The sequence below is a fragment of the Phoxinus phoxinus genome (genome assembly GCF_949152265.1).
Source record: "Phoxinus phoxinus genome assembly, chromosome: 11".
Taxonomy (NCBI): domain Eukaryota; kingdom Metazoa; phylum Chordata; class Actinopteri; order Cypriniformes; family Leuciscidae; genus Phoxinus; species Phoxinus phoxinus.
Window position 1 is genome coordinate 4,668,112 of NC_136886.1, and position 18,784 is coordinate 4,686,895.

At 35.9% G+C, this 18,784-nt stretch overlaps 1 protein-coding gene across 3 annotated transcripts; it reads right to left on the minus strand.

The window, feature by feature from the left end:
- Positions 1-428: 428 nt before the first annotated feature.
- rspo4 (R-spondin 4) lies at positions 429-15,266 on the minus strand. 3 transcript variants are annotated; one of them, XM_079629082.1, is made up of 8 exons: positions 15,075-15,215; positions 14,919-14,937; positions 14,433-14,699; positions 12,479-13,267; positions 8,353-8,535; positions 7,646-7,783; positions 5,786-5,974; positions 429-1,549 (listed from the first exon to the last, which is right to left on the minus strand). In XM_079629082.1, exons 4-8 carry the CDS (start codon positions 12,621-12,623, stop codon positions 1,458-1,460), a joined length of 747 nt encoding a protein of 248 aa, XP_079485208.1. In that variant the 5' UTR covers positions 12,624-13,267; positions 14,433-14,699; positions 14,919-14,937; positions 15,075-15,215; the 3' UTR covers positions 429-1,457. The 3 variants fall into 3 exon arrangements, with proteins under 3 accessions (XP_079485208.1, XP_079485209.1, XP_079485210.1); XM_079629084.1 differs by lacking the exon at positions 12,479-13,267 and having other exon boundaries at positions 809-1,549; positions 15,075-15,242; XM_079629083.1 differs by lacking the exon at positions 12,479-13,267 and having other exon boundaries at positions 690-1,549; positions 14,919-15,266.
- Between the last annotated feature and the right edge of the window lie 3,518 nt (positions 15,267-18,784).

Sequence of the window (18,784 nt, forward strand, 5' to 3'; positions counted from 1 at the left end):
ATTTCGTACTTATCACAACTATAAGATGACAATTAGTATAAAACTATAAGATCTGTTCACGTTATCAGAATGGGAAGTATGAATATGCTTGTTTGAGATGCGCCTTGCCTCGCCTGAAATGTATGCGAGAGTAGTGAATTAAAGGAGGAGTGAAAAAAGTGCAGGCAAGCCGGACAGTTCTCTCTTCTCGTAGTGGATCAGACATCAACGAGATCAAAGGTGGATATCGCGGGATTCACGCTCGTGCACGTGTTGTCCAGTCTGGATGTAATTTAAGTTATGTTGCTTTTATAAGAAAATAAATATAATGAACAAGACAAAACAACATACCAAAGACGTGTTTATCAATTTTTTTTTTAACTTTAATTACATATGTTTTATAAACTTTTATAAATATGACAAGAATCAAATAACCATGAGATCACACTGTCAGAGAGTTTGGGAGTACTCACACATACTTTATACACATAAAAACACGAAATCAGAGTTTTAAATTCAAACATTTTAAAAGAGAACAATACATCAAGGTTGTTTAAACCAATGAGCATTAAGCTGTGTCTTCAGCGAGTCGTTTCTCATCGTGCTTTTGATCAGCGCAGTCGGTGGAGAGCAACTGCGCTCGACTGCAGAATCCGACACGTGCGCCTTGCGCTCGCGAGAGTTTTTTTGACATACGTCAGCATAACATCAGAGCCAGGCGGACCGCACTCGGACACTTTTCTAACCGGCATGCATCTCGCGCTGATCACCGGTGATCGGTTCTGCGCAGATTTTGCTCATCTCAAACAAGCCTAATTTCTTTGGCAGCATCAACTCCTAAATGAACCAGCAGCAGTCAGGTGATGATACAGCGGTCATGTGGTACAAGTAGAAGCTATTCGAAATTCCCAGCTTACAAGTTGTAATTATGACCTCTACGAGGACGCTTTGTGAATGCACCTTGAATTAATGGAGCACAAGTTCATGAGCTTGGCATCCCTTTACACAACTTTACGTTGTTCCATGTCTCTTTTTTCTTATTACTCTAATACAATTATAGTTAAGAAGTGCAAATATAGGGAGAGTATGTGGTTGGAAAACAGAACAGCCCAAGGGCAAGGCATGTACAGAAATCTGTGGAGATAAAGCTCAAACCACATGAAGCTGTCCGTCTGTTACTCATCAGATGGAAATGTACAGTGTCATAGTCCAACATGGATCGAGTCTGTTAAACCATGCGGGTTTACCCCACCCTCCCCAACTTGTCAATAAAATAAATGCATAAATACAGGTTAGGATCTGCCGTAATAATGTAAACAAATACATCTGCATTAAAAAAGATGTGCAATATCAGATCGTCTGATGATTAAAGTAGCAATATTACAATTAAAACATTTATACAAAAATATATTGTTTATAAAAAACTGTTTACATATATTACTAAGAAAAGGAATAAAAGTGTCTTCCGTTCCAGAATTTTACATTCCCCATGGAGGTTCTGTGACGGGTGAGAGCTTCAAATGTTTCTGTGCCTTTCTTCTTTCTTCTATCCTTTCATTTTTCCTTTTATCTGTCAAGATAAAACCATATCATATAGTGAATCATATTAAAGTTCAATAATATAGGAACCATACAAGTCAAAATATGCTAAAAACTGTTTTAAAAAGTGATTATTCACCATTTTTTATTGCATCAAAACCACTGCTCTCCTGGTAAAAATAAATAAAATAAAAAATAAAAAATTAACTTTTAAAATTTTTTAAAAAGTCAACAAATTTGCGACAGCTGAATGTAACACTTTTGACAAGCCAAACATGTCAGTCTCTTGAGTGATGTACTTTTTTCAAGCCACAAAATAAATTTCATTCCATAAATTAAGTATAATGACCAACCCAAAAAGCATTTCAAACATCTCCACTCTCCAGCACGTTGCATAATTAAGATAGTTCACCCCTCATGCATGACCACCCCTCAGAGGTCATGCATTTCCTGGAAAACACACACCGGATGTGTCGACTACATCATCGCTTTCCAATAAAATGGCAGAATGAGCAGCTTCAACATCAGAGATGATAGCATGCGTGATACATAATGCACGGGAGTATACATGTGTTCTTCACTCTGAAATTGAATCGGAAGGATCAGGGAACTGAGTGAAATACTTCACACTGCATGCTAAAGGGATCAAATCCCAACCCAACACTTTTCTGGGTTTTTGAACATTGTTCAACGTGTTGATTTTGACAGATATTTGTATGCACAAACTACACACTCTGATTCTAACATTGACAGATCTGACATGATCTTTTTGTTCATAATTTTGGCAATAGATGAGCTGTTAAATTAGTCCCTGTAGGCGTCCAATTTGACTCATATGCTGATCTAATATATATTATAAACTTGACGGGTGACTTTTTATCAAATGGAGTTTGATCATTATCTTCTCATTCGTTTCAAAGTTTGATACATTTTTTTTTAATTTTCCAATAAAAGACGATACATTTTTTAATGATTTGTTAATTGATTACCAGATTTTGAGTCATAGGCCTATATGTTCATTACTGATGTAAAGCATTAATAATTCAGTTTGGCGATGTCCAAAATCTAGCCCGAGTGACATTTTTATTACATCACCACTTATAGAAATTACTTTTTTTAAATCATGTTGACAGGACATTTCGCTGTCTTCGAAGAAAGAGGACATATTTCTTTTTCTTTTAAATTAGCATAATTTGGACAGCAAGAACACAAATTGTCAATAAAAAAAAAATGAAATGACATCTTCATTTTTAAAAAAAGAAATCAATTAAAATCCTGCGATGGCTGTCCTCATCTTCAACTGTGAAATATGTGAAGCATGTCAAAACAAACAATGTTAATATAAATACTGTTTAAATATATTAGCATTATCTAATAGGGCACTATTTTTAAAAATGACTTGCTGTAAATATACACAAGAATATCTCAAAATACTATAATTTGTGACTCACAAAATCCATTTTTACAAATCCAAACTTCTGTTTACTGATTTATATGGGAATCTAAAGGTTATAAACAATGTGACAAATACCTGAATACCTTGAGTTTATTAAAAATCAGAAATGATGACCAGTTACAGCATCTAAACACACTTTTCCATATACAAATATATACAAGTCAGCCGACAAGCATGTACAATTTTTTACCTCATCCCCTTCTAACTGCCAGGACAAAAATAATAAAATAAAATGCAGTATTCACATAAATCATCATAATTATATTGACTTTCATTGCCTTAATTTTAATTCTACATCCTAAAAGCAAGGATTATTTTTTGTATAACTTCTGTGTTAGCGGTCGGTTTCTGGTTAACAGCTCATAACCTGAGAATGGTGCGTCAAGTTTCTAACAGTGCTTCAAATGTTCATGTCTGGTTTGACTTCAAGATTCAAAAAATCAACACCAGAGGAGCTTCAGGGTGGTGTGTACTGTCCTTCTCAGAGAAGAGCTGAACAATTACACTGGAGCCAAAGCGGAACAAATAGTGTGCAGAGGTGGGTGCTTAGAGTATTTATTCAACATTTTTGTTAGCTAAACCAAATTATAATCCATGTTTGTCTTTTTAAAGGGGACATAATAAAGGCATCATAAAACTGGAGTAAACAGTTATTATGGCCAAAGGAATGGGGTCTGTGGTCTGGAAAACACCACGGCCTGGCAAGAACATCACATTCTCCATCATTTTTCTCCTCTTGGTTCTCTTTCGGTCTTTTATATGTTGTTATTCAATATTGCCCAACTTTGCCCTGCTTTTTACTTGCTATGATTAAAGCTTCCTATCTTTTTCATTTTCTCCACTTATGGGCACACAAAGCACTAAAAGCCGATATTTACTGCCCTGGATCATCTGGTTTAGTCCCACAGCGGCACCACCCCACCCTTTAATCCCAAAACCAACATAAATCTCCAGGTTAATAAGATCAGAGGTTTGTGCTTTATGATTTAGGCAGGTAAGTTTGGGTCACCTGTAGGGTCCTGAAAGAAAACACTGGCAAATCTTCTGCTGTGATCCGTTCTGAGATGTGCCGCCTGACTTTCATTAGCTCTCAGAGTTACACAAGTAAAGGAAACTTGAGAAGAAAGGAAACGATCTTCTGTTAATCTAGAGGACACCCTAGGACTAAATTAATTCATCGGGTTCTCATTGGTCACACCATGAGTAAGTCTTTGGCACTGATGGAGAGCATCTGGGGTGGATAATAACAGTAAAATACTTGTTACTGTATTTGAGTAGACTTTCTGTTGAATTCTGCTTTATCTCTTATATTATATTATATTATATTATTCAAAAGTTTGCGGTCTTTAGTTTTTTTTAATGTTTTTGAAAGAAGTCACTTATGCTCACCAGGCTGCTTTATTTAATAAAAAACAATAATCTGGTGAAATACTTTAACAATTTCAAACAACTGTTTTCTATGTGAATATATAGTAAAGTGTAATTTATTCCTGTGATCTAATAATGATGTGATGCTCAAGAAACATTTCTGATTATTATAATGTTGAAAACAGTTGTGCTGCTTAATATGTTTTTTTATCAGAATTGTTTAAAATTTTATAATGTATAAAATATTTTTAAACATTGTAAATGCCTTTAATGTGATAAAATGTTTTTTATCGGATTTAACGGATCCATGCTGAATAGCAGTATTAATTAATTAATTTTTTTAAAGTACTGACCCCAAAGTTTTTAACTGTAGTGTATGCAAATATTATTTAACATTATAATATCATTTAGAATAATATAAAATGTAATTAATATAATATAAAAAGTATATTTTGCAATATCATTTTAAAAAAATATTATTTTGCATTACACTATAATATGTTATTTTTCATTATTAATCCAATTAAAATGTTTTCATCTGCCCAATGAGTCAAGGACATTTTTCCCCCATATCAAACTAGAAATTTAGTATCAAGTTGAGCGCATTGCATTGTAGGACACAGCATTTTTGCACCCTATTCTCACCAAAATAGTATGTAGTATGCCATACCACATTGTCAAATGAAGTCAACAGCCATGGAAATTATAATGACAGAAATAGAATGAAATGTCATGAAGTCTTTCCATCGCACATGGCTGCCATTAAGTGCGGCTGAAGGTGACAGAGAGAAAATATCACGTCTCGGTTTCCTAATGCCACCAGACATTCATGATGAGTATTGCTGCAAACAAATCACTTCCAGTAGAGCATCAAATGGAAAAGAAGTGACATAAATAACCATTTAGTCACTAAGAGGCGTCACTCAGACGCATGAGATCCAAACAAGAAACGCTTCAATTCCGGTACTGCTTTTATCAACTTTATTTATCACTAAGCCCGTAAGGGTCCTCTTAAACTCACAGTTCTGATGCACAGAAACAAGCTTGCTTCCACTTGCTCATGTCCTGACAGGGGCTGTGTCCAAAATCGCCAAAAAAATAAAAGGGGGACAGCCATTTGTAGTGGTGTGTGTCCGAATTGAAACAGTGGACGTTATTAAGTGCACTTATTCAATCCCATAATGCACCACAATAAAGAGTGCACAACCCATAAACATATATAAAGAGAAAGGAAAAGGGATCATTTCAACTCTTTTAAGTTACAATGTTTGGATCTTGTATTTAGTGTAATGTGTAAATCATTGGGCAGCAAGACGATATATAGAGAAGCTCGATGTGGAAACAAGTGAGGATCACTGAGCTTTATAATGTCACGTTGGGTTTATGTCAGCTATTGAAAGAAATTCTGCTACTAGCAAGAACAATACTAAAAATATTATTTACCTTTTGGACACCTTTTCTTCATCCGGCACTTTCTGCTCTCAGTCTGAGGTGGACATAACACTTCTGTCTCCTCAGGCGTTCTGCTGGACACCTCATGGGTCCTGATCTGCTGTCCCCATCTGACGCCACAGCTCAGGCCATTGCGCTGACACAGGCTCCATTCACTCCAGACGCCAAACACACATCCTTCTGGAGTCCAAAGAGATAAAGAATACTGAATCATAAAAGCAAACTGCGTTACCAATCTTTACTTACTCTGCAAGATATGAGCTATTCCTGATCTGATGAGGTCTTCAACATCGACATTGTTATTGAACTGAAGTGGTTACTTATAATTTGCACCTGTCTTCCATTATTTTCGCCTTGTCGGTTAGCGTTTTATCATACGTGAGGTCCTGTGTTTGTGTCGAGCAGGTTCGGTTGAGCAGATGTTTATGTTTTGCTGATCAGTGTTTATACGTGAATAAAAGCCAAAGCCCAAATTAAATCTGTTCATCATATAAAACGATCAAGCCTCAGAAAATTTGGACTGAACTGCTCAATTCATATGGATTAGTTTTACGATCTCTTTATGAACTTTTTGAAGCGTCAAAGTGGTAGTTGTGTAGCTGTCAATGGAGGAACAGAAACTCTCAGATTTCATCAAAAAGATCTTCATTTGTGTTTCGAATATAGTCTTATATAGTCTTACGGGTTTGGAACGGCATGACGGCCAGTAATCAATGACACAATTTTTTTTTTTTTTTGGGTGAACTAACCTTTTAAGCTTGCTTCATAATTTGATTAACTTCGCACTAAACTAAAAGGTGCTGTATTTAAAAAAAAAAAAATGTTTACTGTACTAAAGCACAAAATATGTTTGTACAGATTTAGGAAACATGCTAAGTTCACATAGGCCTACTTGTTTCTCCTAAAAACAATACTACAGCCAACTGCCGATTAACCCAATAGTATTTCAACACCACGGGTTGCCATTTGGCGGAAAACAGTGTGTATTGTAGCTACGGACACTAGCAAACAAACTATGTCCGAGATCACAGATTCTACCCAACCTAAAATGCCTCGGCATCCTTCTAAAAAGCACTATGACCAGAGGCATATTAAAACTCAGATAAATCGACGCATCAACTTACAATGTAAAGCTTGTCTTCCATTGTCAATTGCACTTGTTCCTGTTACGTGTCCTCAATCTGGCAACCAGTGTGAGTGTCAAGTCGGAGGAGTTGGCAGGAGAAACAACTCCAATATTTTGAATTTGGACTGCAGTACCCATTTCAACCACTAGCTGTCAATATTACATACTGCACCTTGAAACAACACTGAACTGACTTCAGCAGAATTATGACACGTCACACTACTAGAGCATCATAGATGAACTGAGTTTGCTTCAAAATTAATGAACTTTGCAGCACAGACATGGTTATTGAACTGAATTGAATCAACACACTGAACTAAATTGAGCTGAATAATGACACTTGTCTTTTTCCAGCTGACGTTGTATTCGTTTCATAATTAGCGAACTTTGCAACATTAATACTGTTATTTTCATGTACTGTAAAACTGCTTTGAAACAATCTGTATTTTATAAAGTGCTATATAATGAAATGCGACTTGACTTTTTTTATCAAAGCTACTGTGTCAGTAAGCTGTTTTTGCACAACATCAAATTAATGGCATGTGAATACACTAGTAAATGCAACCAGAAAGCCCAAATCTGCTGCTTTTTATTGCCACACAGAGAAAACATCTTGATGTGATTGTTCTATGTAAAACATGACTGATAGGTTTCTTTCAGTATGGTAATGAGAGTTTAATGGCATCGACCCATAAAGAAGGTCTGTAAACAAGTGAAGCTCTTACCCACACAGTCTGTGGACTGAGGAAATGTGCCCTCTGGACAGCTTTTGAAGCATTTGCCTTTAAAGAGTAGAAATCCGCCCTTGCACTTGGTGCAAAAGTCCTTGTTGAAGCACCTCTCGCACTCTGGAGCTTTGCATTCTGGGAGATGTATGAGGATTACAGTCATGGTATTGTTACAAGCTTTCTCAAGATATTAAGAAGGAAGGAAGGAAGGAAGGAAGGAAGGAAGGAAGGAAGGAAGGAAGGAAGGAAGGAAGGAAGGAAGGAAGGAAGGAAGGAAGGAAGGAAGGAAGGAAGGAAGGAAGGAAGGAAGGAAGGAAGGAAGGAAGGAAGGAAGGAAGGAAGGAAGGAAATAAAACAAATCCCACAGAATTCTTTTAAAAATATTAGCATATATATTTTAAAAAAATATTCATTAAAAACAAAAAAACAAAAAAAACGAAATCACAAACAAATATACAAACAAATAAATCGTATTAAAAAAAATAATAAAAAATAAACACTAGCCTATACTGTATGATAGAATATTAAGGACATTTAAATTTGAAAACATTATTATTCTTATTTTCAGCTCCATGACAAATTTCACTGTTTAAATTCATCCCACAGATTTTTTATTTTTGAATATTAGAATTTTAAATAAATATATAAATAATAAGTTAATTAAAACTTTTGGACTTTTAGATATTACAGTGATTTGGACTCACTCATGCAGCGGTTGAGATCTTTGGCGCGGAGGCCGAAGTGTCCAGAGGGGCAGGAGTGGAGACAGGAGCCGCGGTGACTCATGCCATCTCGGGTCAGGAACAGGAAGAGCCGCTCAGAGCAGCGCAGGCAGCCATTTTCCTTCGAACACTCCAGACAGCTCCTGCACTCCTGTCGCCAGCTCTCTGAAAAACAGTTCAAATGATTTATTAGAAAACCGGGAAAGTAGCATCGCAAGGGGACGTGTCTCGAACTGTGCTTTGGGATTTATGTGCAATTCTCTGACACATTACACCTTCTGCGCTGACATTTGGGGCTTTGAGGTGACGTTATAAAGGCCATAAACACGCATGTCTCTTTGGCTGCTTGAAAAGGGCCGGGTTTCTTACTGTCAACTGGCTAAACTCAAAAAAGTATTTTGTCAGGGCAGAACAGATTTTAATTTTGACGTGTGAATTGTCATGGTTTAATGGTGATTAATGAAGCAATCAGACTTAAGAATTTCTTCTGGTAGACAAAAGCAACAACAGTTTTGTTCCAATAAATTTTGCATTTGTATTTGGATATATGTCTATATATAGGCCTAGGCTATATATATCCAAATAAAAATGCAAAATTGATTTGAACAAAATGTATAGGACAAAATAAATGTTTTTAAAAATGCATTTATGTTGGCTACAGTAAACACATTTTAAAAATCGATTTTAGCAATATATTTTTGGCCACTTTTTAGATTGTTCTATCATTAAAACCATTAAGGATGAGCAACAACAACTGGCCTAGTGGTCAAAGGTCGTGGCCAGTAAACAAAGTTACTGGTTCAATCCCTTCAAAGAAAGTGATATAAGCCTTCACCATTGTACCCTTGAGCAAAGCACTTAACCCTACACTGCTCCAAGAGTTTGTCCCTGTACTGTAATTCAACTGCATAAAAGCATCAGCTATAACCATTTACTCTGTCTCGGTCTCTCTTTTTCTTTTCGCAAAATGTGTTCTTAATGTACAGAGTGCATGCATGTTCACATCCGACTAATGCCAAAGCCAGAGAGTGGAGATTGAGGGCTCTTGTCTGTGTGTTGTGTCACACTGAGCCACTAGAGAGGGTTCGCAGGGGGGAGATGTGAGGGAAGTGGCAGATGGTTCTTATCTTCATGTCCTTCATTAGGGAAATAAAGAGAGACACCACTGTCTAAAAAGATGTTGGTGAGCCAAGCCGAGCAGCATCTGCTGCATTCTCATCATTATATCCTTCTATATTTTGTACATGGATGTCAATCAAATGAAATTGAGAAAATATGGGAGAAAATACAAGTAAGAAATGAAGGCCAGATACTTCAACAATGCTTATGGAGAAGTGAATGTGCTCTTTAATGGTTGAGCCTGAAAGGTCTGTGCAATGCATATTGAAGAGGCTCATAAATTAAATCCAAAGCTTTGTGACTATTCTGGAAAATCAGTGGTAAATCAGCTGATAGATATTACTGCCGTACATCAACGTTTATTACCAAATGGTCTATATTTCATTCATGTTCTGCAGAAAATAAGCACATAAATATGAAGCCATCATGGTTAAGACATCAGCTGCAAAATGATATGCGCTTTATAAAATAGCCTATTATATAAAACAATACCTGGCTAAATGAAATATATTAGTCAGATAGTACATTCAAATGGATGTTTAATTCATGGATGTTTAATTCTAATCCACTTCTTGTAGAAGTGGATTATTTACAGTAGTCACATCAAAAAGCCACAATATCAGCTCTATAGCAAAAATATTTATGATATCATATGATGTAAAATGTAACCACACTATCATATACAGTCCTATACTCTTGAACCATTGGGTGCCTAAATTAACTTTTGGAAACCTTTGGAAGTTTTCATGCAGGATGAACTGAAGCCTCGGTAGTTGTTAAACAAATTGTACCAGATACACTTAAAAAAACATACACACACAAAAAAAAACTTTGTCTAAATGCACTGCAAAGAAAATATTTGTCTTTAAGGTTTGTTTTTGTTTTTTTAAGAAATGTTGCAGATTTATGTATAATGACTAGCATGCTGTATCAAAAGTATTTTCATATGGTGAAGTTTGCGCAATCACTCACTATTGCCATATACCAGAGGCCCTAAACATCTTTTTGCACACATTCGGGTTGCAGTCTTAATATTAAATAAAACCTATTTTGAATTGTTATACTGTATACTTGGGATCATTAAAATCAGATAGTAACAATTGTTTAAATAAATAAAGGTTCTGATTAGCTGGAAAATCTATATTTTTACCCAGCAAATAAGAGAAATATTATTTTTATAGAAACAAGGGTGTCTTTTAAGGGAAGTAAGCAACCACCCTGAACTCTTTAACAACATCATAGCAACCACCCAGAACTTTTTTTACAGGCTACACAGTCATTTTCTTCAGTAAAAAATGCTTGTGGCAAGCAGTGCGGGGCCGAGAGCCGTGGGAATGGAGCCAGTGATTATGAGTGTCACCTGTCCATCATGGCCTTGAGTCCCACGGAGGAGCTCCGGAAGGATAAAAGAAGAAGTGACGACAGTGAAGGACGAGAGAGGACCAGACCTGGACTTTATGTTTTTTGTTTTAGTTTACTTTCGTTTTGTTGTTTATGTTTCTTCTATGGTTAAAGTGTGTTTATTGTTTGCCTTTTCCCCCTCATCAACAAACCTTGTTACAGTAGTAGCATGGATAGCTGCTGTAAGAACATTGTTTACATGTTGGATGACAACAAATCGCAGTAATGTATGAGAGAAATCTTCTATAGCAGCACTGAACGGATGCTATAAGATACTCATCTATAGCACATATAGACTCACAGCGCTATCAACTCCATTCAGCTGTTAGACCCGTGCCTCCCAATTGGACACATCCCATATAAATGAAGGATTTAAAACCACTCACAAAGCGTAATTTTTTATTTTAATTTTGAGTTCTAAAGCCAATTTATAATGCTTATTCAATAAGTTATTTCTTTCAACGGGATGTCAAAACACAACAAGAATACAATACAATACAGACATACAGTAAATTAAAAGGCATGCAGGGAAACACTGCAACACAGTAATTTACAAATTAGCGATTCCTCACATTAATATAAAATTCAACATTATAATCATTCACCTGCCTGTGAAATCACATTATCAGCTATTTAAATGTCTTTGAATCTGGCTCATCTAATCGGATTTGGGAGACGGAACTGTTCTTTCCATTACAAAAAAATAACATGTCAAAATAAAAATGCAATATTTGTGAATTGGTGCATACATTGAAATTACTGTTACAAAAAAGCACCATGGCACATGAATTGCACTACCATTGTGCATATAAAAGTACTTTTTTCTTTTGAAAGATTTTGCATACATATTTAAGTTAATTTCACATATTGCATTAAGTTAAATCTACTTATCCAAGTTAAGTACAATTAAATAAAATAAGTAACGTTAACCTGGCCAGTTAAAGTTTGAGTAATTTGTACTTAGTGGAAGATTACAAGTTTATGTTTAAAGTACATTTATTTAACATTGGTTTAAGCCATTCTTTGAATATGTATGCTTTACTTAGAACATACCAGTAAATAAAACTGTAAACAACATAGTTATGTACTGGTACCTACCAGAACAGAGATTACAATTACACAATAACGGAAATATTCGTTAGATCATTTTTAAGTATGAATGTGTCATTTTGAGTAGAAAAATTAACCCCAGATGTCACAAAACAGCAAGTTACTAAACCTAACAACAAAAGCAATGATAAAACAGTGTAAATATGGAAAACAGTGAAAAGTGCAACCTTGTTAATTATTAATGCCCCAGTGCATGATGGGAACAGAAAGTTGAGTTGGTTTTGCTTATTTTTTTAACGTTAAAATTTACACTTTAATTTCTACAAGATTAAAATGAGCACTAATATAGAAAATACTTTTTTTTTTTAATTATTGCCTAGAACTAACTTATTCAGACAGAATTTTTTGTTTTTTTCTGTAGTATTTACTTCACCACAGAATCATTTTTATCAGTGAAGGTAACTTCCAAGAATACTATTTTGCATTATTTATAAGCAGATATGAAATAGAAATTATCAATGGATAAAAGTTGTCTTACCACTTCTTTTTCCCGCAGCTACCGGCGGTAAAAGCGTCTGACAAAACAGCGAGAGGAGAGCCAAATGTTGCCAATGCATCTCGACAAGGAACAGGTTCCGTAACATCTGCCTGAAAGACTGCCTCTGAAAGAGAGCCGGCCTCATGGAAACTCATCGCTAACAGCATGATGCTCACCCTGCCCACATCACCTGATCTCCACAAACATCTGTCCAATTTACTTTTCAGCTGTTGAGTAATTGTGCTCGTTTCAGGATGTTGTTTTGCGTGATTCCACCTTTAATTTCGCATACCTGAGGCAAAACTCAACTTTTGACCTTTGCGTCAAACCATAATCCTTAGCCTAACTATTTCATCCCTCTATATTTAGACGGTTCAGAAGTTTTAGGTTTATATTTCCAAACACATTGGGAGACATATTGCAGTTTGCTGTGGTTGTGGTGGCCTGGATCATGCAGATATCCTTCGTGTTCTCTATCATTAAAAATCTGTGAAGGGAAAAAGTGAGCTTATATTTATAAATTAAATACATTTTGTGGCTGCCATCTACAGTTTTTCATGGACCCGTCTTAACTTACAGCAAATGTACCACAAAAAAACAAATGCAGGAATTAGACTGAAAATGACCAGATATAAACAGTCAGTGAAAACAGCTTTCGAGGGTAATTGGGCTACTCTCGCTTCCAAATTGGCAAGAGGGCTGTTTACAACACACTTTAAAATTCCATTAGTATGCAGTTAGATCTTGCTTTAGGTTTTCTCCCTATTACGTCCATCTCCAGTGCATTGCCTGTTTAAATCAGAATAAATGACTGATATTAATATAATGTCACCATGTTCTCAATAATACAAGAATTAGGTCATCAGTATACTTTAAGGTGATTTGAAGAATACCATGGTTTTCATCAAAAAAGTTTCATTATTTTTTTTAGATGATAGTTTTTTTGTTTTTTTGTTTTTTGGCCATGGTATCATTGTACTGTATTTTGAAATATACCATGGAACAAATATGTATGTACAGTAGTATTTTATATCCAAATTACAAGGAATCATTCCATCATGGCATTCATCCAAAAAACATGGTATTACCTTGGTACTTGTTTTTATTTTATTTTAAATCACATGATAGCTGTTACGAAATAAGTACCAAACAGTATCATGGTATATTTACTATGGTACTTTGGACATGTTACCATGGGGATACTATAGTACATTGAAATACGTTTACACCATGGTCCTAAAATTATTGTACTATGGTATTTCGTATGGTACTCCAAGAGGGTATTTCCAAAAACACCATAGTACTACCATTGTACATTTCCAAAAACATAGTAGAACCATGGTATGTTTTGGTAGTTTTGATGTAAATTGCATGGTAGCCTATATGGTAATCATTCAGTACCATGGTATATTCAATGCAACATTCATCAAACATAATTACCCTTACAAACAATAACTGTGTCAGATGGAATGATGGTAAATTTCAAACTATCAAGCATCGGATATTACTCTACAATGGTATTGAAGCCTACAGCTTCTCTGGGGGACTTACAGTAACTGAAGTTATGCGTTATATTAGAGCAACTGAAATCTTCTTACTCATGTCTACACTGGATGTCCCGCAACAGCTTGTGGTTGTCTACACTGGACGCTACGAAGCGACCGTTGCAAATCCATTTGTTCTTCATATCAGAAGTAGCACAGGGCATTAGTTTACACTCTATAATTCATCGTGACGGGCCACGTGCATCCAGTGTAGATTTGCTTTTGTCATGTCGCACCATTCTCATTTGGTGTAATCGCTGTGTCATGTACACATGCCAAAAACCCAGAGCTGAGGTGTGCAGCTCCAGTAAGGTTGTGAACTCTTGAATTGGCTCTGTGTGACTGTGTTTGAGAAGTGCATGAGGGGGGATAGGCACCGTTGCACTCATAACATCCAACTAAATACGCACCAGATGCAGCGGGGAAGACACTGGCCGGTCTGAGGCACGCCATGAGGCAGTGACACCACACGTCTCTGTTGCACTCTCTTCCAATCAGTGTAACACCACTGGATTCAAAGCGTGCCGTCAGCCCTGGTCTGTTGTGATGTCGGGGAGCCCACTTCCCTGCTGGTTCTCGTTTGTTGGATTGTCTCTCTCTGGTTTCCTTTGAGGCGGTTATGGATGTAGTGAGAAGGGCATCTCCCCACCATGTGCTTGAAGTACTTGGTACTCAATCTTATCAGAAGATAAAGACATGCACAGAGTTACAGATACATAACATATATCATATCTACTCTTGTTTTTCAACCCTAAATGGCAGATATTTTTTCATTTTATCAAACCTTGTATCCGGTGTAAGGAGTAAAATCACTTTTCCCTTTAACATTTCCTTTGACTGAGATTTTTAGCAGGAAAGTTCATGCAGGAATGAAAATTGTGCCATTATTTACTCACCCTCATGTTGTTCCAATTCCTGCAGGATGAAACGATGAAACAAAATACGATTTTTTTGTTGTTGAGAAATACACAGCACTTTTCCATAAAATGAAAGCATATTGTGTCCTTGGCTTGTCAAGCTAATAAAAGGACAAAAAAGCATAGAAGTCTTACGAGATGAAGATGAAGATGAAAATGAAAATGAAAATGAAAATGAAGGAGAGTTCAAAAAGGTTTCAATAAAAAAAGTAATCTCAAGTAATAAATCAGATGAAGGCAAAGTAACAGCGTGTCTACACACAAACAACAGCGGACAACTGAAGGGTGAAACAGAGCAGTGATAATGAGATGATAACGAACAGGTGTGATGATTAGATGAGTGTCCATGACAACTGATGACTGGCGGGAAACAACTACCATATACTTAAAAGTTTTTCCTTTGAGTTTTCCGCGTACAAGACGATAACATTGTCAAAACGATCCCCCATTTGCACGGCTCCACAAAAACGACTAAAAACGCTGTAATGAAGTTACATACAGTGAAACCAAGAAATATTTGATATTCATAAACATCACTATTTTTGTAATTCTTAAAAAAACAATTTCACAATGGGAGAAAATAATAATAATTTAATATATATTTTCTAAATACAAAAACACCCAAACTCTTTTGTTTAGCGGGATGTTTCTTGTTCTAAAGATGTTTAAATATTTATACTGAAAATGAAAGATAAAAAAAAAAAATAGAAAACAATATGCAGTTTCCCAATGGGAGAAAACAATTCAAAATATATTTTCTTAAAAAAAAAATGTATATAGTTTAGATAAATGCATATTTTTACTGGAAAAGACCAAACATGACTTTTCAGTATTGCTAGGCCTATATGCAAAAATCCCAAACAATTTTTTTATAAATTCAAAATATAACTTTTAGTCCTCGAAGGAAGATTGATTCGCCTCTCCAAAAAAGATAACATACTGCTACCGACTTTTAAAGCAAGCAGTTTCGTTTAACACTGACCTGGTCACCTTCTTGTTTCCCTTTAGCCTGAACCCATTCATCATCTGACTTTAACACACACACATAATGATGACTGACACTCTTAAAGTCTGCAGGACTGGTGCGTAGAATGTATGGAATGCATGAAACACACATTTCTTCAATATTCCACAGAAGGAATGCGGGAGCGAGTTTTGAAGACATCACATTTCTGTCAAATATCTATAATGTAGAATTCATTTTTATTATTAATGTCTGTTTGATTATTCATTTTATTTATAAAGTCATTCAGGGGTCAATTTACACTCCTGTCGGATATATCCAAACTAAACATTTCAGTTAACAGACAAGTTTAAGTGACAGTTTAACAATGTGAGTTGATTGACAGGTTGAAGAGATGTACGTAATGGTCTAGCAGTATCTGTCTGTAAAAGAGAAAGACACGAAGTGGAGACTCGCTCTGAGGTGCAAAGAAAATAAGTTCAAGTGCTTACAGACTTTAGCTCACATCTATAAAGTAGCAGGGCATCCCAAACAAGGACCATATGCTCAACCCGAACTGTGTGTGTAATGTGCTCAACAGGACAAGAGCGGCCAAGCACGCTAACAATCATAAAGCACGCTAACAACCATCGGCAACTCTTCATTTTAAGGTGGCGTAGTTATACATGTTACTATATAGTAATAACAGTAAATTATGCATAATTACAGTAACTAACCCTAAAACTCTATAGTACGTCTATAGTTGTGGTCAGAATTATTGGCACTGTTACAAAGATGGCTGCAAAAAAAGGCATTGTTTATTCTTTTGATCTTTCATTCAAAATGTTTTAATTAATCTAACCTTTCATTGAAGTAAAAAAAAAATTGAAAGTAAATCACATTATGAAATAAATGCTTTTCTCCAAAACACGTTGGCCATAATTATTGGCACCCTTATATTAAATCATTTTTGCTACCTCCTTTTGCCAAGATAACAGCTCTGAGTTTGATTCTATAATGCCTGATGAGTTTGGAGAACAACTGACAAGAGATCAGCGACCATTCCTCCACACAGAATCTCTTCAGATTCCCATCTCCATGTTGGTGCTTCTTCTCTTCAGTTCAGCCCACTCATTTCCTATAGGGATTGTCATGGCAGAAGCTTCATTTTGTGCTCAGTTGTTGTGTTGATTTTGATTGTCCTGATGGAAGATCCAACCTTGGCCCATTATAAGATTTATAGCAGAGGCTGTCAGGTTTTGATATGATTTATTGTTTTTTGCTAGAATCCATGATACCTTGTATCTGAACAAGATGTCCAGGACCTTCAGAAAAAAAATAGGCCCACAACATATAAGATCCAGCAGTATATTTAACCGTGGGCATGGGGTATTTCTTATCCCTGTTTGCTCTAAACCCATCTGGCGGGTTTGCTGCCAAAACGTTTTTTTTTTTTCATCTGGCCATAAAATCCGGTCCTTTTTGAAGTTCCAATCGTGTCTGACAACTGAATATGCTGGAGTTTGTTTTTGGAGGAGCGAGGAGGATTTTTCTTGAAACCCTCCCAAACAACATGTGGTGATGTAGGGGTTGTTTGATTTTTTTAATGTTTTTTTTTAGGCTTTCTGACCCCAAGACTCAACTAATCTCAGCAATTCTCCATCTGTGATCCTTGGAGAGACTTTGGCCACTCAAAGACAAAACAGACACACGTCCTCTCCCTGGCAGATTCGTAACATCTTTAGTTGATTGGAACTTCTTATATTGGCCTGATGGTGGAATTGGGGATTTTCAATGCTTTAGCTATTTTCTTACAGCCACGTTCTATCTTGTGAAGCTCAACAATCTCTTGCTGCACATCAGAACTATATTCTTTGGTTTTACTTCTTGTGATGGATGATTAAGGGAATTTGGCCTTTGTGTTTTCTCATATTTATACTCCTGTGAACCGAGAAGTCATAGACAATTTAATGTCGGCAACCTGGTGTGCTAAAATATTTAAATATTAATGGGAATATACTTCAGATATTTTTCTTTTGTATTTTATAGCTCTGTTGCATGTGTATCTATGTCTGTTTTTAATGAAATGCTTTCAGGATTTCATGCATTCTTGGATAATGTTTGTTTTTTACTACAATGCTACTAGCAACCACATTATTATAATGTTGTCATGCAGTGAAACCTTTACCAAACAACCACAATTTGTAGTTACAGAAATGTTTTTGTATCTAAAGTTCTGCAGATGTAATGGCACAATGCTATAAAATATATATATAAAAATAAATAAAAAATAAATGAATTAAATAATGGAAGTATAACCTTCATAATACAGCTTATTTGGATGTTTAATCACGATGACTGTGGTGTGATAGGTAGCTTCATGGAGCTGGTCCGGCTTTGATGTGCAACTGAATAGCTCGTATTTCATGATAACAATGTGTCATGTCTGGACCTCATTAGATAACCAGTGGAAAACCTTCACACATGGTGGCCTTATTTTCAGACAAACCTGAACCTGTGTGGACAAACCTATGAAACTATGTGCTTTAAGACCTGTACGTGATCTGAAGTCAACATATGCCTTCAAGACGGCTGGCTCTAGAACTTCATACCTATCAGACAGTAAATCCTCCAGACTTTGAGAACTGAACTGATCTAATCTTTCCAAGCTGAATACCTACAGTCTTTAACATGGTAATGAAAGCACCTGTTTTGTGTTTTCCTGCATGTCTAACGAGACAAACCTGACAAAACCTAGATTGCTGTGGATGCTAGGATGTTGCTGTTAGTCATTTGCTATGTTGTTAGGGTGATCTCAGAGCATATTTTGTTTCTAAATATAGCTCCTTTAGATTTTCACACATTTTTAATTATATGGCAGCGAAAATCACAAGTCATTGCT

Excerpts from the sequence above, each read along its gene's own strand:
- rspo4 (XM_079629082.1), bottom strand. The coding sequence starts at position 12,623 with ATGAGGCCGGCTCTCTTTCAGAGGCAGTCTTTCAGGCAGATGTTACGG. Across the intron at positions 5,975-7,645 it reads TCAGTCCACAGACTGTGTGG|AAGGATGTGTGTTTGGCGTC; the intron begins GTAAGAGCTTCA and ends TTTGGACTCCAG. Across the intron at positions 1,550-5,785 it reads GAAGAAAAGGTGTCCAAAAG|ATAAAAGGAAAAATGAAAGG; the intron begins GTAAATAATATT and ends TTATCTTGACAG.